Source organism: Salvelinus sp. IW2-2015, linkage group LG18 (genome assembly GCF_002910315.2).
Source record: "Salvelinus sp. IW2-2015 linkage group LG18, ASM291031v2, whole genome shotgun sequence".
Taxonomy (NCBI): Eukaryota; Metazoa; Chordata; class Actinopteri; order Salmoniformes; family Salmonidae; genus Salvelinus; species Salvelinus sp. IW2-2015.
In genome coordinates this window covers 58,885,810-58,911,590 of record NC_036858.1, presented here as the reverse complement: position 1 = coordinate 58,911,590, position 25,781 = coordinate 58,885,810, and the positions used below count along the sequence as shown (strand labels likewise).

The window sequence follows — 25,781 nt, the reverse complement described above, 5'->3', positions numbered from 1 at the left end:
TCTAATTTAGTCTGTCTGAGACCCTTTGAAGTGGATACAGTGCTGCAGTGCATATCATCGTGTTTGAAGGTTTCTGCTCCCACAATACATCCTGGTTTTGAAGTTACAACAGTTTAAAGAAGCACCACCATCTCACCTGTGAAAGTAAGTGATTGAAAAAGCAGTAGCCAACAACGCTTCAAGGTAAATGTTATAATATTTAAAAAATTCTGAGACTGCTAGGTAGAAAGCTGGGGGGGTGTACATTATTTATTTTTTAAATGACATATTATACAGTATTAGGAGAAACTACTTCCTGACATCGAATACTGTAAACGAGGGTAACACCTCAAACAAACCGAGGTTCTGGTTTGCCGTGTTTATAAAGTCAATTTAAATGAGCGGTGAACGTTTTCTGAAAGGCATTAAAATAGAACATAAAAAAGCTTTGTTCAGTGTTCGTTGGTTGTTGGCAGTGAACGGTGCAATTCTCATTCTCCATCTGATTTCACATGGGAGCTTGAGCACGGCCTGAGGCGGTTCCCTCAACGTCTACTTAAATAAAACATGAACACTAGCTACTTGTCAAGGTCTAGTCTAGGTCTTAACTGCAGAATCCCAGACCCAACTGAATGTATGGGTTTCTAACCAACTTGCTACACGAAGTGAGGAAATTAAATAATCAGTGTTAAAGAAAATATCAGGCTCTGAATTTTCAAGGTTGTAATCGAGTCAAACTGAATACAACACTCAAGTGGGTAAAAACGGAGGCGGCAAACCAAAAAGAGCGAAAAAAATAAATAAAAAATTAACTAAAGTTGGCAGTTCGTGTCTCTCTCGCTTCGTGTCTGCAGACATCTTTAGAGAGGGAGGTAAATGTTTCTGATCTTCATAATTTAAGAGAGTTTGAGATGGAGGTGCACAGCTTTCTCTCTCCGACTCTTGCTCTTTTTCTCCCTCTGGCTGCCACTCTCTCCTGGTATCTCTCTTTGAAAAGGATGTTTAATGTCTCTACATCATGCAGATGCTGCTTGCCGCCCGCCCCCCCACACACATCTCTCTCTAAAACACACAAACAGTCATGGTTGGACCAGGTCTCTCTTAAAATCTATTTTTCATCTCTATGAGACTAACCTGGATAAATAAAGGTAAAATAAAACAAACACACACACGTAAATGGTGGCTCTGACACACATCACTCTGTCAATTAGCACCATCACTCTGTCAATTAGCACCTTCACCCATCTTCTCTCTTTGGAAGCAGCAATATCTCTTTCAGCTGAGTGGTTTTATTTCCTGCTTTGTTTATTGTGAACAGACCAAAGGCTTATCAACAACAGCTAATCAGCGCATGTCAAATATGTAGACTTATTGCAGTCAGAATAGATAATGGAATTCGTAATATAATCATCTTTCCCATCAGTCAATATTGCTATTTTAGATTATGGGGCAAATCCCCTGTTTMTTTTTTTGAAGCTGGAATCTGTYGAACAGCCAGAGAGGAGATCAGCATTTGTTTGATATAATTTGTTGTGGCATGTTAATTGCGTCGATATGTAATTCTTCCTAATTGACGCTTGATATGTCTCAGGAAATTAGGTCAAGTAGATCACATTGAAAATATTATTAATCACCCCCACCTCCCTGTTTCCTCTTCGTCGCAGGTCTGATATATCTGCACCGTCTAAAACTTTAATGTCAACTAACTGTTACAGCAGCCCACACTCTCCATTTCCAGCACTGCCTGGCTGACAAATCTAAGGTTGCAACAAGCACACTACTGTAAATTCACAACACAGAGAAACAGGATGCGTCCCAAATGGCACCCTGTCCATATATAGTGCACTACCTTTGACTAGGGCCCATAGGACTCCGGTCAAAAGTAGTGCACTACATAGGCGAATATTGTGCCATTTGTAGCACCCAACACACACACACACACACACACACACACACACACACACACACACACACACCACACACACACACACACACACACACACACACACAACCACACAACAACACACAACACACACACACACACACACACACACACACACACAGGAAAGAAAAAAGGCCCAGAGAAAAGACAAACCTGGGCTATCTTCACTGAGTTTTGGGTGGAGCCACCTGCATGGTACTCAACTTTGCTCTTCTTTGCAATTTCGTCAAACCTGAAAAACATACATTAGGGAAGGCACAGTAAGTATAGGCTTGTTCATAGTAGATATGTTACCCACGAACCACAGTGTTTGTAAACAGGAAACTGCCCAAAGCCAGAGCTAATATAAGGCCTGCGTCTGAAAAGACACCCTATTCACCATGCAGTGCATTAATTTAGTGCACTACTGTACATATGGAATAGGATAGCATTTCAGACTCTACCCTAGTTCACTGGCCAAATACAGCTGACAGTTGTAAGAACCATCTAACYATGGATCTTTAGGTTGTCCACACTGACTTTATATGAAGAAAGTAGGAGTTGTGCTCTGTTCTCTAAGATATTTCAGAAACTTTGTTCTGAAGGTCTAGGGGGGTGCAAATGTGGGCCTGTCTTCAAAAACAGTCTCAAAGTAGATGTTTTACCTTTTAGAACATAATGAATAAGATTACATGGACAAAAGGGACCTGATCCTAGATCAGCACTCCTACTCAGACACTTTATGAATACGGCCCCTGGAGGCAATGGGTGAACGAAGAGCGAGTATGGGAAAATCATGTTTATAGGGCCTTGTTATAAGGCTGATGTCAACACTTGAAAGAAACATCACTTAAAACATTTTTGATTTTGTGTTTATGAAGAACAATAAATGAAGTCATAGTAAATAGGCATTTAACAAGATCTGTGGAATAGAGTCAGGGATTGTGTAAAGGGGACTTAAGTCTTAGGAGGAATTAGGAATGACCAAGGAGACTTGTTTAAGTTATCAAACTATCTGCATGACAGAACACTTTGCATATCAGAGTCACCGGGCATACTCTCACATGTTCTGAATTTTATAGCTGATAAAGTGATTGTAATATAAGTCTTACAAAATAAACTTAAAAGGTATTCTTTTTCTACTTGTTCGCATTGTGATGCCCAGGTGAAAGTTCTTAAGAGGAAACTAAACTTGAGAAGCAAAAACAAAATACCAAAAGGAAATGCTGGATTGTGTTATTTGAGATACTTAACCACAAATGTTACTAGAGTTGAGAAGCGGGCCAGTCACTTAACTGGCAGCTTGATAAAAGCCAYAAATGTTTTTTTCCCCCCAAACATATGTTTGTACTTACTCATTAAAGCATGTTGAGTAGTGAAAGTTATTTTTATCCAACAAAAAAAAATCTTGGTCACCCAAGAGTTGTCCTGTTTTTCAACCAATTGATTGGTTGAAATGTTGAAATGTTGAAACTTTAATTTCCTATGTGTTTGAAAAAATCCACTACATATACAGTGTTTATCTGATGCTTTAAGCACACTTTGATCAAATAATTGAGACACAAATGACTCAAGAATGAGCCCGACGTTCACACTGTGTTAAAAAATGACAGCGAGTGCTCTGTCCGTGCCGAAGCAGCAACATTTCAGCCATTTTGTTTTTGTACTTGGTTCAGAATGAAAAGTTCTGCTACCGAAATCCCTAATTTGTTAATGAAAAACATTCCCTATTCCCTCAACCCTTGCGCTCTTTACATGAAACATGTAAGCATCGCATGCATGTGACCTACAGTGGTTACTCCTTTAAAAGTTGCGAGCTTACACCGCGGGACTTAGAGGTACCCAGCGTCACGGCTTCATTGCTCCAGAACACCACAAGGGGGAGTTAGAGCACTCATTATGCATTTGGGTTCCAAGGTTTTTATATTACCAATCATATCGAGTGGTTCCATTGACGAATTTGACGCGGGCCACCCGTCCCTGGTGACTTCAGCAAAGGTGGCTGACAAACATTACGGGGAAGGAAATGTATGTAGTTATAACGTCATAACGAGTCAAGCAATAAATGTACAGTTGAGAGGAATATGTTAGTCAATGTAGAGACAAATTAAAGTGCATATATTTTTGTCATGAAGTTAATTTACYAAAATMGCTATTTAGCAAGTTTTTTTCAGCCATATCCAATACKAGGTTTATCAAACTCATTCATTATAGCAAGCAGGGAGCAGGTTTCGAACCCTCAACATTCTAGCCCGAAGTCCAGCACGCTATCGACTGTGCTCAAATGTATTAATTGGGGTTGGGGKCGATTGTGGCTAAAAAACTTTATCAATTGTAATCTTAAACGTGGAAAGGGGGAAAAGTATTATTAGTGTTTCACGAGCGTAGCAGGATGGTCTATTAGCTGAACAATTGACTATTCAACCTTTACTAAAGAATTGTATAATAGTCAAGCTAGGTGTGAACCCCCCCCTCCCCAACTTGAGCTAGGTGTGAAACTCCCCCTCCTCCCCAACTTATAACAAATCATTTTCAAGACTATTTAGAAAAAGCAGCAGAGATGCGCAATAGGTTTTTAAGAAAAGGCTATTCTCCACAATGTGTGGATGAAGCTCTTGATTTAGCATTGGGGAAAACACGAGATGAACTGCTACAAAAAAGACCCACTAAAGCTAAAGGACACTCTGTAATGTTCACAACTACATATACTTTGAACTCGAGAAAAGTGGGAGATGCGGTCAAGAAACACTGGCATGTTTTATTTACGCGATAAATTGGTCCGTGCCAACTGCCAGCCACAAAATCAACATCAGCCAGAATGTTATCGGATTTTCACCCTCCAGACATTATTTCCTAAAGGTCTTAATGATGAAATGCCTATGTATGTTATGTTGTAACGTTTTTCTTACACTGTACCAAATGATTTATTTCAACACTCCTTCCGTGGCCTCAAACTGCTTGCTCTTAAATGCAAGTAAAACTAAATGCATGCTCTTCAACCGATCCCTGTCTGCACCCCCCCCTCCCCCATCTAGCATCACTACTCTGAACGGTTCTGACTTAGAATATGTGGACAACTACAAATACCGAGGTGTCTGGTTAGACTGTAAACTCTCCTTCCAGACTTACATTAAGCATCTCCAATCCAAAATGAAATCTAGAATCGGCTTCCTATTTCGCAACAAAGCATCCTTCACTCATGCTGAAAACATACCCTCATAAAACTGACTATCCTACCGATCCTTGACTTCGGCGATGTCATTTACAAAATAGCCTCCAACACTCTACTTAGCAAATTGGATGTAGTCTATCACAGTGCCATCTGTTTTGTCACCAAAGCCCCATATACTATCCACAACTGCGACCTATATGCTCTCATTGGCTGGCCCTCGCTTCATATTCGTTGCCAAACCCACTGGCTCCAGGTGATCTATAAGTCTTTGCTAGGTAAAMCCCCGCCTTATCTCAGCTCACTGGTCACCATAGCAGCACCCACCCGTAGCACGCGCTCCAGCAGGTATATTTCACTGGTCATCCCCAAAGCCAACTCCTCCTTCCAGTTCTCTGCTGCCAATGACTGGAACGAATTGCAAAAATCACTGAAGCTGGAGTCTTATATCTCCCTCAATAACTTTAAGCATCAGCTGTCAGAGCAGCTTACCGATCAATGCACCTGCTAAATTGCAACATCTGCATTTTGAAAGTGTATTTTTTTAATAATTATTTTKTTACAGTGTTTATTAGGCGACTGTGCAGTCTACAATATATACTGTATGTAGTTAACATGGGACTCATGGGACTTTCAAAATGCAGATATTGAAAGTCCCATGACTTTCAATATCTGTTATGGATCCATAACAAATTACTATGGAAATAAATATCAGATTTACAGAAATATTGGAACAAAGTTGTCTAAAGAAGGCAAACAATTTCTAATCCTCCAATCCTGTAGCCTACTCCCAACCGTCATGTTGTACATCGCCATATTTTCCATTCCATCTTAACGTAAACRGTGAGGGTTTCGTTTTCCTCTCATTAGACACACCATAATATTAAATCAACTGAATTGAGCCAAATTTCTTCAAATCAATACCATTTACTATGTTATTACAAAACAAGTTTTAAATTCTCTGGTAATGCCAATATAGAATACAATAGGGAAAGGCGCTAATTCTACAGCGCACTGAAAATTGTTACAAAACCGCGGACAACGACCGCATACAACYCGGGAGAAAGCACGTTATAAAATATTTGATTTATTAGTGTTGCACCATTGCTCATACATAATATAACCATATACAATTTCAGTATCACGTCTTAAGAGTGATGGACTGTGCCATCCCCGTGGCCTCCGCAATGGATTAGACCACTGAGACAGGCATCTTGAGAACCATAAAAATATATATATATTTGCGACTGCTCGACAAAAGAAATCTCGGTCGACCAACAGCCTATCGACCAAACAATGGACCAGTCGACTAAATGAGGTCGGCCCTAATCTGAATTAAACATCAACAGTCCAATTGTACTCAAATCAAGCCACAGCCCACACAGCCCACAATAAATCAACATTTTTCTAAATGTCTTTGGCAGATATGCCATTTTGTGATTATTTTATGTTTTTAAAACCCAAGTAAGATTAAAATCCAATTGCAAAGTGTCAGCTTTGACATGTGCATGAATTTCAAGGAGCAATAACCTGACTATCAAGAGACCATACTTCATAAGCTATTAAGAGAGAATGCTTTGGGACTGGGGAATAAACAGTCAATCACTATGCAAATCAACTGAAGAATTACCCTTGGGTTTATCATAGTTACTTGTACTGTAGGGTTGCACATTTTGGGGAATATTCAGGGGTGGAAACTTTACGTGGGAATTAAAGGGAATATATGCAAATTAATATTAATACCATTTAAAATGTAGATGTTTTTGGCATTGCATATATTTACCACATCATATGGAGACAGAAACATAAACCTTTTACCTTATCATAAGTAGACATAATTGCAAACGATTAAATCCTTCCAATAGAAATAAAAATAAAACAATTTAGTTACGATTTGAACTTTAATTAATTGAGTTGACTCTTCACATGGGATGATTTCACTGAACAACTAAAGGGAATATTGAATGATCACTTTCCAACCCTGTTGAGGATGGCTCATTGTCAGGCTCCAAAAGCCTCAAATTTGCCCAGATAGCCACCAACTTTCAACCCTTGTATTGGTCAGCCTGTTGTGTGCTTTGGTGTGTGTGTTCCCAAACAAGGACCATTTGCGCTCTGAGGTGGCTGATGATGGTGGGATTAGGAAGATGAGGCAACAGGGGAAAGAGCCTCAGATCCACAAAGTCCCTTTCCACCAGGTGGCTGATGAGATATGTTGGCACGACTGCCATATTGCATCTAATCCTTGATCTAATATGATAGAAAATTTCAATTTACAAAAAAAATTACATTTTTGTTTTTTGAGCTTCTAGTCATGAAATCTATGCAGCCTACTCAATCACTTTTTATAGCTACTGTTTACAGACCTCCTGGGCCATATACAGCGTTCCTCACTGAGTTCCCTGAATTCCTATCGGACCTTGTAGTCATGGCAGATAATTATCAAATTTTTGGTGACTTTAATATTCATATGGAAAAGTCCACAGACCCACTCAAAAGGCTTTCGGAGCCATCATTGACTCAGTGGGTTTTGTCCAACATGTCTCCGGACCTACTCACTGCCACAGTCATACTCTGGACCTCGTTTTGTGCCGTGTAATAAATGTTGTGGATCTTAAWGTTTTTCCTCATAATCCTGGACTATCGGACCACCATTTRAATTGCAACAAATAATCTGCTCAGACCCCAACCAAGGATAATCAAAAGTCGTGCTATAAATTCTCGGACAACCCAAAGATTCCTAGATGCCCTTCCAGACTCCCTCCGCCTACCCAAGGACGTCAGAGTACAAAAATCAGTTGACCCCCTGACTGAGGAACTCAATTTAACCTTGCGCAATACCCTAGATGCAGTCACACCTCTAAAAACATTTGTCATAAGAAACTAGCTCCCTGGTATACAGAAAATACTCGAGCTCTGAAGCAAGCTTCCAGAWAATTGGAACGGAAATGGCGCCACACCAAACTGGAAGTCTTCTGACTAGCTTGGAAAGACAGTACCGTGCAGTATCGAAGAGCCCTCACTGCTGCTCGATCATCCTATTTTTCCAACTTAATTGAGGAAAATAAGAACAATCCAAAATGGATTTTTGATACTGTCGTAAAGCTAACTAAAAAGCAGCATTCCACAAGAGAGGATGGCTTTCACTTCAGCAGTGATAAATTCATGAACTTCTTTGAGGAAAAGATCATGATCATTAGAAAGCAAATTACAGACTCCTTTTTAAATCTGCATATTCCTCCAAAGCTCAGTGGTCCTGAGTCTGCACAACTCTGCCAGGACCTAGAATTAAGGGAGACACTCAAGTTTTTTAGTACTACATCTCTTGACACATTGATGAAAATAATCATGGCCTCTAAACCGTCAAGCTGCATACTGGACCCTAAACTACTGAAAGAGCTGCTTCCTGTGCTTGGCCCTCCTATGTTGAACATAATAAAAGGCTCTCTATCCACCTGATGTGTACCAAACTCACTAAAATTGGCAGTAATAAAGCCTCTCTTGAAAAAGCCAAACCTTGACCCAGAAAATATTTTTTAAAGAAATTGGCCTAAATCGAATCTCCCATTCTTCAATTTTTTGGGGAAAAAGCTGTTGTGCAGCAACTCACTGCCTTCCTGAAGACAAACAATGTATACGAAACGCTTCAGTCTGGTTTTAGACCACATCATAGCACTGAGACTGCACTTGTGAAGGTGGTAAATTACTTTTTAATGGCGTCAGACCGAGGACCTGCGTCTGTCCTTGTACTCCTAGACCTTAAGTGCTGCTTTTGATACCATCGATCACCACATTCTTTTGGAGAGATTGGAAACCAAAATTGGTCTACACGGACAAGTTCTGGCCTGGTTTAGATCTTATCTGTCAGAAAGATATCAGTTTGTCTCTGTGAATGGTTTGTCCTCTGACAAATCAACTGTACATTTCGGTGTTCCTCAAGGTTCCGTTTTAGGACCACTATTGTTTTCACTATATATTTTACCTCTTGGTGATGTCATTCGGAAACATAATGTTAACTTTCACTGCTATGTGGATGTACATTTCGATGAAACATGGTGAAGCCCCAAAATTGCCCTCCCTGGAAGCCTGTGTTTCAGACATAAGGACACAGTCTTGATATGTTCGTCATGGTTGCAAATGTTCTACTTTTAAACTCGGACAAAATAGAGATGCTTGTGGCTGCAAATGTTCTACTTTTCAACTCGGACAAAATAGAGATGCTTGTTCTAGGTCCCAAGAAACAAAGAGATCGTCTGTTGAATCTGACAATTAATCTTGAGGGTTGTACAGTCGTCTCAAATAAAACTGAAGGACCTCGGCGTTACTCTGGACCCTGATCTCTCTTTTGACGAACATATCAAGACTGTTTCAAGGACAGCTTTGTTCCATCTACGTCACATTGCAAAAATCAGAAACTTTCTGTCCAAAAATTATGCAGAAAGATTAATCCATGCTTTTGTCACTTCTAGGTTAGACTACTGCAATGCTCTACTTTCCGGCTACCCGGAAAAGCACTAAATAAACTTCTGTTAGTGCTAAACACGGCTGCTAGAATCTTGACTAGAACCCCAAAATTTGATCATATTACTCCAGTGCTAGCCTCTCTACACTGGCTTCCTGTTAAGGCAAGGGCTGATTTCAAGGTTTAACTGCTAACCTACAAAGCATTACATGGATTTGCTCCTACCTATCTTTCCGATTTGGTCCTGCCATACATACCTACACATACGCTACGGTCACAAGACGCAGGCCTCCTAATTGTCCCTAGAATTTCTAAGCAAACAGCTGGAGGCAGGGCTTTCTCCTATAGAGCTCCATTTTTATGGAATGGTCTGCCTACCCATGTGAGAGACACAGACTCGGTCTCAACCTTTAAGTCTTTATTGAAGACTCATCTCTTCAGTAGGTCCCATGATTGAGTGTAGTCTGGCCCAGGAGTGTGAAGGTGAAGGGAAAGGCACTGAAGCAACGAACCGCCCTTGCTGTCTCTGCCTGGCCGGTTCCCCTCTCTCCACTGGGATTCTCTGCCTCTAACCCTATTACAGGGGCTGAGTCACTGACTTACTGGTGCTCTTCCATGCCATCCCTAGGATGGGTGCGTCACTTGAGTGGGTTGAGTCACTGACGTGATCTTCCTGTCCGGGCTGGCGCCCCCCTTGGGTTGTGCCGTGGCGGAGATCTTTGTGGGCTATACTCGGCCTTGTATCAGGATGGTAAGTTGGTCATTGAAGATATCCCTCTAGTGGTGTGGGGACTGTGCTTGGCAAAGTAGGTGGGGTTATATCCTTCCTGTTTGGCCCTGTCTGGGGGTATCATCGGATGGGGCCACAGTGTCTCCCGACCCCTCCTGTCTCAGCCTCCAGTATTTATGCTGCAGTAGTTTATGTGTCGGGGGGCTAGGGTCAGTCTGTTATATCTGGAGTATTTATCTTGTCTTATCCGGTGTCCTGTGTGAATTTAAATATGCTCTCTTTAATTCTCTCTCTATCTCTCGGAGGACCTGAGCCCTAGGACCATGKCTCAGGACTACCTGGCCTGATGACTTCTTGCTGTCCCCAGTCCACCTGGCGGTGCTGCTGCTGTTCTGCCTGCGGCTATGGAACCCTGACCTGTTCACTGGACATGCTACCTGTCCCAGACCTGCTGTTTTCAACTCTCTAGAGACAGCAGGAGCGGTAGAGATACTCTGAATGATCGGCTATGAAAAGCCAACTGACATTTACTCCTGAGGTGTTGACCTGTTGCACCCTCGACAACCACTGTGATTATTATTATTTGACCCTGCTGGTCATCTATGAACATTAACATCTTGGCCATGTTCTGTTATAATCTCCACCCGGCACAGCCAGAAGAGGACTGTCCACAGCTCATCGCCTGGTTCCTCTCTAGGTTTCTTCCTAGGTTCTGGCCTTTCTAGGGAGTATTTCCTAGCCACCGTGCTTCTACACCTGCATTACTTGCTGTTTGGGGTTTTAGGCTGGGTTTCTGTAGAGCACTTTGTGACATCAGCTGATGTAAGAAGGGCTTTATAAATACATTTGATTCGATTTGAATCCCATAGCACTTGCTTGGAAGTGTTCGCCAGACTGCCAAGAACCTTGCCCTCATCCAGGCCAAGGTGGCGAGACACAGTAGTGTTGACACCATAGGCCTTATTGATCTCTGCACCAGACAGGATGCTCTTGCCAGCATACTTGGGGTCCAACATGTACGCTGCAGCGTGTATGGGCTTCAGGCAGAAGTCTTCACGCTTTTTGATATATTTTAGAACTGCAGTTTCCTCTGCTTGGAGCAACAGTGAAGTAGGCAGGGCAGTATGGATTTCTCTTACATCTGCAAGCAGAGTCTGAACATCAGACAGGATGGCATTGTCTCCCTCAATCCGTGCAATGGCTACTGCTATAGGTTTCAGGAGTTTCAGGCTGCTTACCACTCTCTCCAAAAATACATCACCCAGGAAGATTCTCTTGATGGGGCTGTCCATATCGGCAGACTGTGATAAGACCATTTCTTGGAGACTCCTTCCCCTCCAGGAGACTGTCAAACATGATGACAACACCACCCCAATGGGTGTTGCTGTGTAGCTTCAAGGTGGTGCTCTTATTCTTCTCACTTTGCTTGGTGAGTTAGATTGCTGCTATAACTTGATGACTCTTCACATACCTAACCATTTCCTTGGCTCTCTTGTAGAGTGTATCCATTGTTTTCAGTGCCATGATGTCCTTGAGGAGCAGATTCTATGCACGAGCAGCACAGCCAATGGGTGTGATGTGAGGGTAGGACTCCTCCACTTTAGACCAAGCAGCCTTCATGTTCGCAGCATTGTCTCACCAGTGCAAATACCTTCTGTGGTCCAAGGTCATTGATGACTGCCTTCAGCTCATCTGCAATGTAGAGACCGGTGTGTCTGTTGTCCCTTGTGTCTGTGCTCTTGTAGAATACTGGTTGAGGGGTGGCGATATAGTTAATTATTCCTTGCCAACGAACATTCGACCACCCATCAGAGGTGATAGCAATACAGTCTGCTTTCTCTATGATTTGCTTGACCTTCACGTGAACTCTGTTGAACTCTGCATCCAGCAAATGAGTAGATAAAGCATGTCTGGTTGGAGGGGTGTATGCTGGGCGAAGAACATTCAGAAATCTCTTCCAATACACATTGCCTGTGAGCATCAGAGGTGAACCAGTTGCATACACAGCTCGAGCAAGACATTCATCAGCATTTCTCTGATTGCGTTCCTTCATTGAGTCAAAAAAACTTCTGATTCCAGGAAGACCATGAGCTGTTGCTATCGTCTGATTCATCATTTTCACCTCGAATAGAAGTAGAGGGACTTTTGTCAGAGGTTGTTTGTTGTGAGCAGCTGAGGGAACTTCATGCACTTGGCCAGATGATTCTGCATCTTTGTTGCATTCTTCACATATGATTTGGCACAGTATTTGCACATGTACACAGCTTTTCCTTCTACATTAGCTGCAGTGAAATGTCTCCACACATCAGATAGTGCCCGTGGCATTTTCCTGTAAAGATTAGAAGAAAAAAAAGGTAAAAAAACAACAAATACAATTCTATGTACAGATAAATAGTTAAGCAGTTAGATTAAACAACTCCTTTGTAAGATAAATGTTTTAAAATGAAACATGTATGGAAACAGGTGAATTAACACTCCTTAGTTAGCAGGCTCAAGCTAAAACCAACATGGTTGCAAAAACTAATTGTTAAGTTAGAAATTATTTAAACACTTTGCTGTAGGCTACTATTTACTAAATATTATGTATATGTCACATAAAATATATTCACCCCACCCAGTATTGTAATCAAAACTTACCAGAAAGCATGTAGTCCTTGGCTCAGACAGTGTAGTAGTGTGGGCTCAATAGCATATCATAAGTGTGCAAGATCTTGAGAATCAGCTGTACATGTGATGGAAGAATGCACTGTGCATGCAGAGGGCTGCAATTCCATTGAATTGGGGATAGTTTAACCAAAATATGCCACAAGACCTAGAATTGCCTGTGTGTATCCCACAAAAAAGGTGTACTGTTATAAGCTAACTTTTTTGATGAATTTAAGCAATATTCCCAAAAATCCTGGCCTTAACTCCCATGGAAAATTTGATGAAATTTCMAAGAAAGTTTCCGACCCTTTGCAACCCTAGTTACTTGTATCATTATTGCGTTCCCCACTCTTGTCAATATCCCAATCTAAAATAACTAAGCCTATTTCATGCTTACACAATACACACACAGCTTTGTGTTAAATCTACAACACACAGCGAGTAAACCTATTCCAGGATGGACTTATCTGGTCAGCTGTGAGGAGAACATTAATAATATGAATTCCCCACATCTTTCACACACACAGCCTCCCTGAGGCCTTGGCTATTGAAAAGTGCCCGCCCAGAGAGAAGCTACGTACCAAGTGGCACCCTACTCACTACATAGTGCACTATTTTGCCCAGAAGCTCTAGGGAATAGGGTGCCATTTGGGACACAGTCAGGCAGACAGACACAGGCAGACAGGCACAGACAGAGAGAGATAAACATATGCCAGGTCGTGAGCAGAGCAACAGGCCCAACCTCCCAATAATGCCCCCCGCCCCCCATCCTGCGACCTAAAAGGTATGTATCAGATACTCAACATGCTCTGTTCGCACCTACTGTGATGGTCCGGGCATAAACCACACAAAAACAACACTAGAAATCATGGAACACAAAGCTTTAACTTTCTCATCCTGGAATATACAAGGTCATCTTCCTTTGGCCTAAAGAGTAGGAACCCAGACTTCAAAGAAATACAGACATTTTCCTCCTACAAGAAACATGGTATAGAGGAAACAGACCAACTCGTTGCCCTCCAGCTTACAGAGAGCTGGTAGTTCCATCCACCAAACTACCAGGTGTGAAACAAGGAAGAGACTCAAGGGGAAAACTAATTTGGTATAGAGCAGACCTAACCCACTATTAAATTAGTCAAAACAGGAACATTTTACAGCTGGCTAGAAATTAATAAGGAAATTATCTTAACAGAGAAACATTTCCTCATGTGTGCTACCCCCAATAGAATCCCCATACTTTGACAGCTTCTCCATTTTAGAGGGGGAGAGCAACCATTTCCAGGCCCAGGGACATGTACTAGTCTGTGGCGACCTAAATGCCAGAATTTGACAAGAACCTGACACTCAGCACATAGAGGGACAAACACCTACCTGGAGGTGACAGTATTCCCTCCTAAATATGACTCCCGAGACAAATATGACAAAACAGCCAACAAAAATGGGTCACAACTCCTGCAGCTCTGTCGCATGCTGGGTCTGTACATAGTCAATGGCCGGCTGCGAGGAGACTCTTATGGCAGGTACACCTACAGCTCATCACTTGGCAGTAGTACTGTAGACTACTTTATCACTGACCTCAACCCAGTCTCTCAGAGTTCAGTCAGCCCACTAACACCCCTATCAGATCACAGCAAAATTAACACAACAATGACAAATGGTTTGATGAGGAATGCAAAAACCTAGGAGAAATTGAGAAACCTATCCAACCAAAAACATAGAGACCCAGAAAACCTGAGTCTACGCCTTCCCTATGGTGAATTACTAAAACAATACAAAAACACACTACAGAAAAAGAAGGAACAGCACGTTGTAAAAAGAAGGAACAGCACATCAGAAATCAGTTCAATGTAATTGAAGAATCCATAGAATCTAACCACTTCCGGGAAAATTGGAACACACTTGTCACGCACTGACCTTAGAGAGACTTTTTATTTCTCTATTTAGTTAGGTCAGGGTGTGATGTGGGGTGGGCATTCTATGTTTTGTATTTCTTTGAAGTTGGCCGAGTGTGGTTCCCAATCAGAGGCAGCTGTCTATCGTTGTCTCTGATTGGGAATCATACTTAGGTAGCCTGTTTTCCCACCTATGTTGTGGGATCTTGTTTTTGTTAGCTCTGTGTAGCCTGCAGAACGTGACGTTCGTTATTCTTTTTGTTGTTTTTGTTTGGTGTTCTGAGTAATTAAAGAATCATTAACACTCACCACGCTGCACCTTGGTCCACTTCTTCAGACGAGCGTTACAACACTAAACAAACAACTCGGAGTGATCTATCCAAAACAGAGATGTGTGGATAAACCACTTCAAATATTTTTGTCTCTATAACAAAGAAAAAAAACATATACATGATCAATTACAAATCGTAGAATCAGCTATTAAAAAGACTACCAGAACCCACTGTATTCTCCAATTACATTGAATGAACTATAGGACAAAATACAAACCCTCCATCCCAAAAAGGCCTGTGGTGTTGACTGTATCCTACATGAAATTATACAGACCATAAATTCCAATTGACTATACTTAAACTCTAACATCATCCTCAGGTCTGGCATCTTCCCCAATATTTGGAACCAAGGACTGATCACTTTTGTGGATTGGAGTTAAGACAAATTTGATCCCGATAACTACCGTGGGATATGCATCAACAGCAACCTTGGGAAAATCCTCCGCATTATCATTAAAACCAGCCTTGTACATTTCATCAGTGAAAACAATGTACTGAGCAAATATCAAATTGTCTTTTCACCAAATTACCATACGACAGACCACGTATTCACCCTGCACACCCTAATTGACAAACAAACAAACCAAAACAAAGGCATGAAAGTCTTCTCATGCTTTGCTGACTTCACAAAAGCGTTTGACTCAATTTGGCATGAGGGTCTGCTATACAATTTCATGGAAAGTGGTGTTAGGGAAAAACATATGACATTATAAAATCCATGTACACAAACAACAAGTGTGCAGTTAAAATGTACAAAACACACATTTCTTTCCACAGGGTCGTGGGGTGAGACAGGGATGCAACTTAAGCCCCACCCTCTAACACATATATCAACGATTTGGCGAGGGCACTAGAACAGTCTGCGGCACACAGCCTTCACCCTACTAGAATCTGAAGTCAAATGTCTAATGTTTACTGATGATCTGGTGCTTCTGTCCCCAACCAAGGAGGGCCTACAGCAGCACGTACACTACCGTTCAAAAGTTTGGGGTCACTTAGAAATGTTCCTTGTTTTTGAAAGAAAAGCACTTTTTTTGTCCATTAAAATAACATCAAATTGATAAATATAGTGTAGACATAGTTAACGTTGTAAATGACTATTGTAGCTGCAAACAGCAGATTTTTTATGGAATATCTACATAGGCATATAGAGGCCCATTATCAGCAACCATCACTCCTGTGTTCCAATGGCACGTTGTGTTAGCTACTCCAAGTTGATCATTTTAAAAGGCTAATTGATCATTAGAAAAACCCTTTTGCAATTATGTTAGCACAGCTGAAAACTGTTGTCCTGATTAAAGAAGCACTACATCTGGCCTTCTTTAGACTAGTTGAGTATCTGGAGCATCAGCATTTGTGGGTTCGATTACAAGCTCAAAATGGCCAGAAACAAAGACCTTTCTTCGGAAACTCGTCAGTCTATTCTTGTTCTGAGAAATTAAGGATATTCCATGCGAGAAATTGCCAAAAACTGAAGATCTCGTACAGCGCTGTGTACTACTCCCTTCACAGAACAGCGCAAACTGGTTCTAACCAGAATAGAAAGAGTGGGAGGCCCCGGTGCACAACTGAGCAAGACGACAAGTATATTAGAGTGTCTAGTTTGAGAAACAGATGCCTCACAAGTCCTCAACTGGCAGCTTCATTAAACAGTACCCGCAAAACACCAGTCTCAACATCAACAGTGAAGAGGCGACTAAGATGCTGGCATCCTAGGCACTTGGATTAGCTAATATAACGTTCCATTGGAACACAGGAGTGATGGTTGCTGAAATTGAGCCTCTGTAGATAAAAAATAATCATAATAATTATATATATCAACAAAACAAAAAAATCATTGGCTGTTTCCAGCTACAATAGTCATTTACAACATTAAATGTCTACACTGTATTTCTGATCAATTTGATGTTATTTTAATAGACAAAAATATATGATTTTCTTTCAAAAACAAGGACATTTCTTAGTGACCCCAAACTTTTGAACAGTAGTGTAGATCTACTGCACAGATTCTGTCAGACCTGGACAGTAAATCTCAGTAAGACAAAAATAATGGTGTGGCAAAAAAGATCCAGTTGCCAGGACCACAAATTCCATCTAGACATCGTTGCCCTAGAGCACACAAAAAACTATACATACCTCGGCCTAAACATCAGGCCCACAGGTAACTTCCACAAAACTGGACGATCTGAGAGACAAAGCAAGAAGGGCCTTCTATGGGATAAAAAAAGGAACATCAAATTTGACAAACCAATTAGGCCTAGGCAAAAAAAAGAATTGAGTCAGATATAGAACCCATTGCCCTTTCTGGTTGTGAGGTCTGGAGTCCGCTCACCAACCAAGAATTCACAAAACGGGACAAACACCAAATTGAGAGACTGCATGCAGAATTCTGCAAAAATATCCTTAGTGTAGTGGACTGATACAAGCATGCTTTACTTGGGTGTTAATATTATGTCAGATTATGGGAAACTATATGCTTTGAACTACCCTCTGTGATAAGTAAAATCATTGAAGATCTAGACCATTGGATGCCCCTCCCTATATCTCTTGCAGGTCAGGTTTTTTCAGTGAAAATGAATGTCTTACCAAGACTGCTTTATTMGTTTTCAATGCTTCCTGTTAAAATCCCTGCTAAAACCTTTACTCGCCTAAATGCAGCAATAGGCACATTTTTATGGCAAATTAAGAAGGCTCGTATTAGTCCTAAAAAACTACAGCTGTTCAAATAATTGGGTGGGCTTGGCCTCCCTAACCTTAAATGATATTACTTCGCAGCGCAACTTAATCACATAGCATCATGGATTCAACAACCAAAGGATTTGTCATGGCTCGAAATTAAAGAGTCAATATTGTGATATGCCTTTACATTGTCTTCTCTTTATAGCAGACCCTATTTCTATTGACAGGATTAAACAAACAAAATGATTACTCTTACATTGAAGACAAGGAGGGAGGTTCCACGCCAACATAGACAGCATAGGTATGAAGGTCTCTGGTCAGAGTTCCTGACATATCGTACGGGTCTTATTCTGTCATTTCTGGGCTTTTTGTTTGTTTCTGTTGTTTTTGTGTGGCTTAATCCAAATTGTATACTTATTCAGATGCTTGAAATATTTGCTCTATACTGACAAAATGTACCCTTAACATGTGAATGTAATTACACTCCGTAGTAAAGACAGCAAAGAGAAAAAAAATATTCTCAGTATACAACGTAAAACACCAAATAATGCATGCAGAGTAGAATTAGGCCGATACCCGCTAATTATCAAAATCTAGAAAAGAGCCGTTAAATTCTACAACCACCTAAAAAGGAAGCGATTCCCATAGTCATCACCTACAGAGAGGAAAAACCTGGAGAAGAGTCCCATAAGCAAGATGGTCCTGTGGCTCTGTTCACAAACAACAATTAGACACAACCAAATATGAGAAAACTAAAAGATAATTGACAATTGAAAGAATAAAAAAAAGAGCAAACTGGAATGCTATTTGGTCCTAAAACAGAGAGTACACAGTGGCAGAATACCTGACCACTGACTGACCCAAACTTAAGGAAAGTTTTGACTATGTACAGACTCAGTGAACATAGCCTTGCTATTGAGAAAGGCCACCGTAGGCAGACCTGGCTCTCAAGAGAAGACAGACTATGTGCACACTGCCCACAAAATGAGGTGGAAACTGAGCTGCACTTCCTAACCTCCTGCCAAATGTATGACCATAGAGACACATATTTCCCTCAGATTAGAAAACAAACCCAATTTTGATAAAATCCCATTCTACTGGGTGAAATACCACAGTGTGCTATCACAGCAGCAATATTTGTGACCTGTTGCCACAAGAAAAGGGCAACCAGTGAAGAACAAACACCTTTGTAAATACAACCCATATTTATGTTTATTTATTTTCCCTTTAGTACTTTAACTATTTGCACATAATATGACATTTGAAATGTCTATTCTTTTGGAACTTGTGTGAGTGTAATGTTTACTGTATTTTATTTTATTTATTTATTTATTTATTTATTATTTTTTTGGGGGGTTGTAATGTTTACTGTTAATTTTATATTGTTTATTTCACTTTTGTTTATTATCTATTTCACTTGCTTTGGCAATGTAAACATATGTATCCAATGCCAATAAAGCCACTTAAACTGAAATTGAATTGAGAGACAGAGAGATTGATCTGACTGCTGCAGACTAGATGATGGGTCGTATTTGGGAAGATCTACTTATGGCAGTTTTTTTTTATTTTATTACATTTGTACTGAAAATGTTCAAACGTGTTGATCTGAAAGTGTATTTACGCCAAGGAAAATGGTGATGACATGGTGGTAAATTGTCTAATACAAGTCTAGTTTCCACCGGTTTAACGTGTAACACCACCTTAAATGAACTGAGTCAGAGGAGCCATTTGGAAAATGGAATAAGAAAAATAAATAAAAAATATGCTATTTATCACATGCTTTATAAACAACAGTAAACTAACAGTGAWGTGTCCAATCCTGTCTCGGAGCGCTACAGACAATTCCTTGGACCTCGTGGCTTGGTTTTTGCTGACATGCACTGTCAACTGTGGGACCTTATATAGACAGGTGTGTGCCTTTCCAAATCATATCCAATCAATTGAAATTACCACAGGTGGACTCATATCAAGTTGTAGAAACATCTCAAGTCTGATCAATGGAAACTGGATGCACCTGAGCTAATTTTCGAGTCTCATAGCAAAGGGTCTGAATACTTACAGAAATACCTTATTTACGTAATTTTTTTAATACATTTGCAAACATTTATAAAAACCTGTTTTCGCTTTGTCATTATGGGGTAATGTGTGTAGATTGATGAGGGAAACAATTTAATCCATTTTAGAATAAGACTGTAACGTAACATTTGGAAAAAGTCAAGTGGTCTGAATACTTTCCGAACGCACTGTAGGTAGGGGTAAAGTTACTAGGCAACAGGATAGACAGTAACAGCAGTGTATGTGGTGATTGTGATTGTGAATGTGTGTGAATGTGTGTGTGTGTGTGTGTGTGTGTGTGTGTGTGTGTGTGTGTGTGTGTGTGTGTGTGTGTGTGTGTGTGTGTGTGTGTGTGTGTGTGTGTGTGTGTGTGTGTGTATGTGTTGGGATGTCCGTGTAAGTATGTGTGGGTAGAGTCCAGTGTGTGTGCGCAGAGTCAGTGCAAGACAGTGCAAAAAGGGTCAACGCAGGTAGTGCCATCTACTGAAGAGCTCTTCGTCTTCAACCATTCAGCATTGTTCTCACCCTAAGCTTTAGCCCCACCCATCTCGTTTTGCTTTCAAAGCACACACTTGACCTCTGGCCGATGATTTGTTTACCTCTGGATAGCATGAAAACAGCTCTGCTGGCAATAATTTCATTACGCTTTTTTGATGACGTTTACTGACACTGGCCATATTCAACGGGTGTTGTACACATGTCACGTAACGAGCCAGTCAGCCAACGTTAGCTAGTTAAACAATGAACAGTGCCAACAATGCCACAGTGCTGGGAGCTAACCAACCATGTTCAATGTTAGCTAACTAGAACAGCAAACGGCTCTGAAATGAATAACATCTGCTAGAGAGCCAGCCAGCTAACGTTAGCTAGCTAACAGTACACTGTAGCTTGAAATGAAACCACTGTCAAATTTAGAAAACGTGTAAGATCTGAAAATGTAGCTTGCTAACGTTAGACTTTTTTATTTGACCTTTATTTAACCAGGTAGGCCAGTTGAGAACAAGTTCTCATTTACAACTGCGACCTGGCCAAGATAAAGCAAAGCAGTGCGATAAAAACAACAGAGTTACACATGGGATAAACAAACGTACAGTCAATAGCACAATAGAAAAATCTATGTACAGTGTGTGCAAATGTAGCAAGATTAAGGAGGTAAGGCAATGAATAGTCCATAAAAGTGAAATAATTACAATTTAGCATCAACACTGGAGTGATAGATGTGCAGATGATGATGTGCAAGTAGAGATACTGGGGTGCAAAATAACAAAAAATAAAATAACAATATGGGGATGAGGTAGTTGGGTGTGCTATTTACAGATGGGCTGTGTACAGGTACAGTGATCGGTAAGCAGCTCTGACAGCTGATGCTTAAAGTTAGAGAGGGAGATGTAAAACTCCAGCTTCAATGATTTTTGCAATTCGTTTCCAGTCATTGGCAACACGAATATGTAGCAAGGGCCAGCCAATGAGAGCATACAGATCGCAGTAGTATATGGGGCTTTGGTGAGAAAACGGATGGCACTGTGATAGCAAATTGGATGTAGTCTAAGTAGAGTGTCGGAGGCTATTTTGTAAATGACATCGCCGAAGTCAAGGATCAGTAGGATAGTCAGTTTTACGAGGGTATGTTCGGCAGCARGAGTGAACGAGGCTTTATTGCGAAATAGGAAGCTGATTCTATATTTAATTTTGGATTGGAGATGCTTAAATGTGAGTCTGGATGGAGAGTTTACAGTCTAACCAGACACCTAGGTATTTTTAGTTGTCCACATGTTCTAAGTCAGAACCGTCCAGATTACTGATGCTAGTCGGGCGAGCGGGTGCGGGCAGCAATCGGTTGAAGAGCATGCATTTAGTTTTACTAGCATTTAAAGGCAGTTGGAGGCCACAGGAGGAGTGTTGTATGGCATTGAAACTTGTCTGGAGGTTAGTCAACACAGCGTCCAAAGAAGAGCCAGGTGTATACAGAATGGTGTCGTCTGTTTAGAGGTGGATCAGAGAGTCACCAGCAGCAAGAGCGACATCATTGATATATACATAGAAAAGAGTCAGCCCGAGAATTGAACCCTGTGGCACCCCCATAGACTGCCAGAGGCCCAGACAAAAGGCCCTCAAATTTGACACACTGAACGCTATCTGAGAAGTAGTTGGTGAACCAGGCCAGGCAGTCATTTGAGAAACCAAGGCTGTTGAGTCTGCCGATAAGAATGTGGTGATTGACAGAGTCGAAAGCCTTGGCCAGGTCGATGAAGACAGCTGCACAGTACTGTCTTTTATCGATGGCGGTTATGAAATCGTTTTGGACCTTGAGCGTGGCTGAGGTGCACCTTACCTGTATACATCATCGTGCATGGACGTGTCTCCCTGTKAGGAATGCCATGTCACGGTTGCACTTAGTTTGAAGATGTAATCCGGAGACAGGTGTTTCCTCCATCTTTTTAACTATCATACTCTAATGCCACTGATTTCAAAACGTGATCCTCCAGAAAGTGGAGACAAACTTATGCAGCTCCACTACACAATAAAAACATTTTAAAGCCGCATTTGAAAGGATTACCAACACAGACTGACGCGCTCCTATGGCAGACCAATCCGAACACCTCTCTCGGCATGTCCAGCCCACTCATTATCTCAGCCAATCATGGCTAGTGGGAAGATTTCTCCTTTTTCTGTGGCTTAACCATCAAGGCTCGTAATTTAACAATTGTATTCGTATTTACAGTTGGCATACAAGTTTGTTATTAAAGGCACATGAAAGTTCACATGTTCAAGAAGGCATTTCTGCCAAAAAAAAACGCATTTTGAAAAAATATATATATTTTACGTTCAAAAGTTGTGACTTGCGACATACGCCTAGGTTCCGGAATCGGGTCACATTTTATTGATCTAGAAAGAGGATGAACCGCCTCCCGGGTGGCGCAGTGGTCTAGGGCACTGCATCGCAGCGCTAGCTGTGCCACCAGAGACTCTGGGTTCGCGCCCAGGCTCTGTCGCAGCCGGCCGCGACCGGGAGGTCTGTGGGGCGACGCACAATTGGCCTAGCGTCGTCCAGGTTAGGGAGGGTTTGGCCGGTAGGGGTATCCTTGTCTCATCGCGCACCAGCGACTCCTGTGGCGGGCCGGGCACAGTGCGCGCTAACCAAGGTCGCCAGGTGCACGGTGTTTTCTCCGACACATTGGTGCGGCTGGCTTCCGGGTTGGATGCACGCTGTGTTAAGAAGCAGTGCGGCTTGGTTGGGTTGTGTTTCGGAGGACGCATGGCTTTTGACCTTGGTCTCTCCCAAGCCCGTACGGGAGTTGTAGCGATGAGACAAGATAGTAACTACTAACAATTGGATACCACGAAACTGGGGAGAAAAAGGGGGTAAAAAAAAAGAAGGATGACCCAGACTGACATAACATCAATCATGTCAAACCTTTCACACACTGCCTATATACACGTCTAATAGTTAACACCGGAACTAACAGTTTCCTCCTGTTATAACACAGATTGTTTTCCAATAAAATATTAATTGAACAAGGAGTAAAACGTAGGCTATATGTGCAGTGTACTACAGCTAACATAGACGACGGCAGTGCAGAGGTGCTACTCCGTATTTCAATGATCTCTTGGTTTAACTAGGCATGTCTGGCTTTCCAAGCTTTCCAGGAAGTGTGAAAGTAACCATTTTGCTTCAAAGTGAAGCCTGCATATCATAATTTCTCTACATAGAAAGTGACGTGTACCCAGTAACCTAGGGCTGCATGTTCCCAATAAAAAGAGAACATTCCATGCAAGTGGAAAATATGCTAAGCTGGAAGAGAAAAAAAGAAACCCCTTACGGTCCGAGACACCTGTTACGACTCAGAGAGAAAAGAGAGAGCGAGAGAGTGAGAACGGTGGGTGTTTATAGCATGAAGGCAGCCAAGGGACTCACTCAAATAGACCCCAGCTTCTGAGGATTTCAGCTAGCTTTTTTTGCCCTTAGAAAAAGTATTTGCTCCACCTTTCAAAGCAGAGTTAGAGACAGCATGGGGCACCAGCTCAGCCCTGTTCTGCTCTGTGTTGGACCGACAACTCCCTCCAAAAGCACATCCAAAAAGCAGCYGCTGCCTTGAGACCTTTACACCCTCAAACATCATGTGATCCCATAGTAGTGAAACAGTCAAAAGGTCCCCACCGCCATTTACAGAGAGGGGAGAAAATACCTTTCCATCTCACTGCCTGTAGTCAACACTAGAAACGCTAAAGCAGTAATTGTGAATGCTCATGAATGTAAAAAACATGACTCTGGCATTTTTTTAAAGTCATGCCCCCTCCATTCTTGACTTTTCCTAAACAATTCTATATAAACACACTGCCATTGTTGTAATTCTAGTTATGTTTGTGATATTAAGATTCTAGGTTTAGGAGCGCATGTCATTTTATGCCCCCCTCCCCACCCCGTTGCCCCTCCTCCTCCAGACAGTAGGGCCTGCTCCACACTCCTTCTCCTGACAGTTGAAGGTTGATAATCACCTCAATAATTGCTTCGAAGCTGATCCTAAACCGAAACTAATTTCACAGTAAAGTATGATAAGGGAGAAAGGGGGAGAATGGATGAGTGAGGGGAAGTGAACAATGCATAATTATGTCATCACCAATTGTGAATGAACAGGGTGGGCCATTATATTGTATTGGTATATCCTAATTATAATCTCAAAATTGGATGTACCCTATATCAGTCCACCAAATACAAGTAGTCTTACCAGTTTACTCTGGCCTACTTGGAGTACACAGAGAGAGCGTGTGTAATTTACATTTGCAAAAAGACCAATACAAATGCTGCGTTTGAGCTGCTACAAGATCTGAATGAAAACAACTCGGGTGGTGGGGAAGAAATTAATCATGACATCTGATGATTATTCTTCTGGTTCTGAGCCTCAGCCTGAATAACCTACACCTCTGAGGCCTAAGCAGAAAAAAGACAGAACGGTGTGCACTGAGCAGGTGCCAACGCCACCACAAAATGAAACTGTGAGACAGGAGAGAGGAAGGTACGGTACCGTTTGGATAGAACAAGCTAGTGACAATGCTACGGGCTGATTATCAGAACAAAATGTAATCAGCACGTTACAGCACATCAGGGAATGTACTGTGGTGCACAGGGAGCAAGGCCTGGGATCTGTCTGTTGAGCTGGAAGCGATCATTTCAATACTGTATGTCTGTGAAGCATTCGGTGGAAAGGGCGTGTATGTGGTCTGTGTTGATCAGATGGCACGGCTGTACTCGTTGAAAGGAGGCACCCGCCGCTGGCCTGTTGCTGAGTTCTACAACATGCTTGACTTGGCTGCTTTCAARACACATGTGTTGTTCATGCACTGCTTGAACAACACCATGCCCAGGAGAGACTTCATCATGAGTCRMGCACACGGGCTACATGAGACATATGAGGGCCAAGGCTGCAGCAAAGATTCCAAGCAAGCTGTTGCGCGAGCCAAATTGTGCACAGCTCCCATGGAGGAGACAATTCCAGGTGAACCAAAGACACCCGTGTCACCAAACACCTGCAACATGTTTGTGGGAAGTGTGCCAAACAAGTGAAAGTGGCGAAGATTAGTGTCAAATGTTAGGACACAGGATAACAGCTAAATGTAAACCTACTGATGCCATTGGGTGAAAACGCACACCATGTAAGCACGAGCCGACAATAATTGACTATTTTAAACTGCTGTCATATCGACACTAATATTCATTATAATGCCATTTTTGCTTTTGTGCTGATTTGTATTATTCAAGGCACTTGATGCTTATAATGATGTTCAGTCAAATGATGAAAACATCAGTAGCCTAGGCGTCTTGGTGGTTGGGGTATTTTATTTTATTTTGTCATTATAAAAAAATTGACCTGTTACCATGTTCCAACACACATGCTTTCTGTATAATAGTAGTAACAA

General features: G+C 41.6%; 1 protein-coding gene across 3 annotated transcripts in view; it reads right to left on the bottom strand.

Moving 5' to 3' along the window:
• The window catches only part of adkb (adenosine kinase b), a 272,625-nt gene that overhangs the window by 213,482 nt on the left and 33,362 nt on the right, over nucleotides 1-25,781 (bottom strand). For all 3 annotated transcript variants that reach the window (XM_024007874.2, XM_024007873.2, XM_024007875.2), the window contains one exon: nucleotides 2,075-2,153. In XM_024007874.2, coding sequence (XP_023863642.1) covers nucleotides 2,075-2,153 — 79 coding nt within the window. The remainder of the gene's footprint in view (nucleotides 1-2,074; nucleotides 2,154-25,781) is intronic.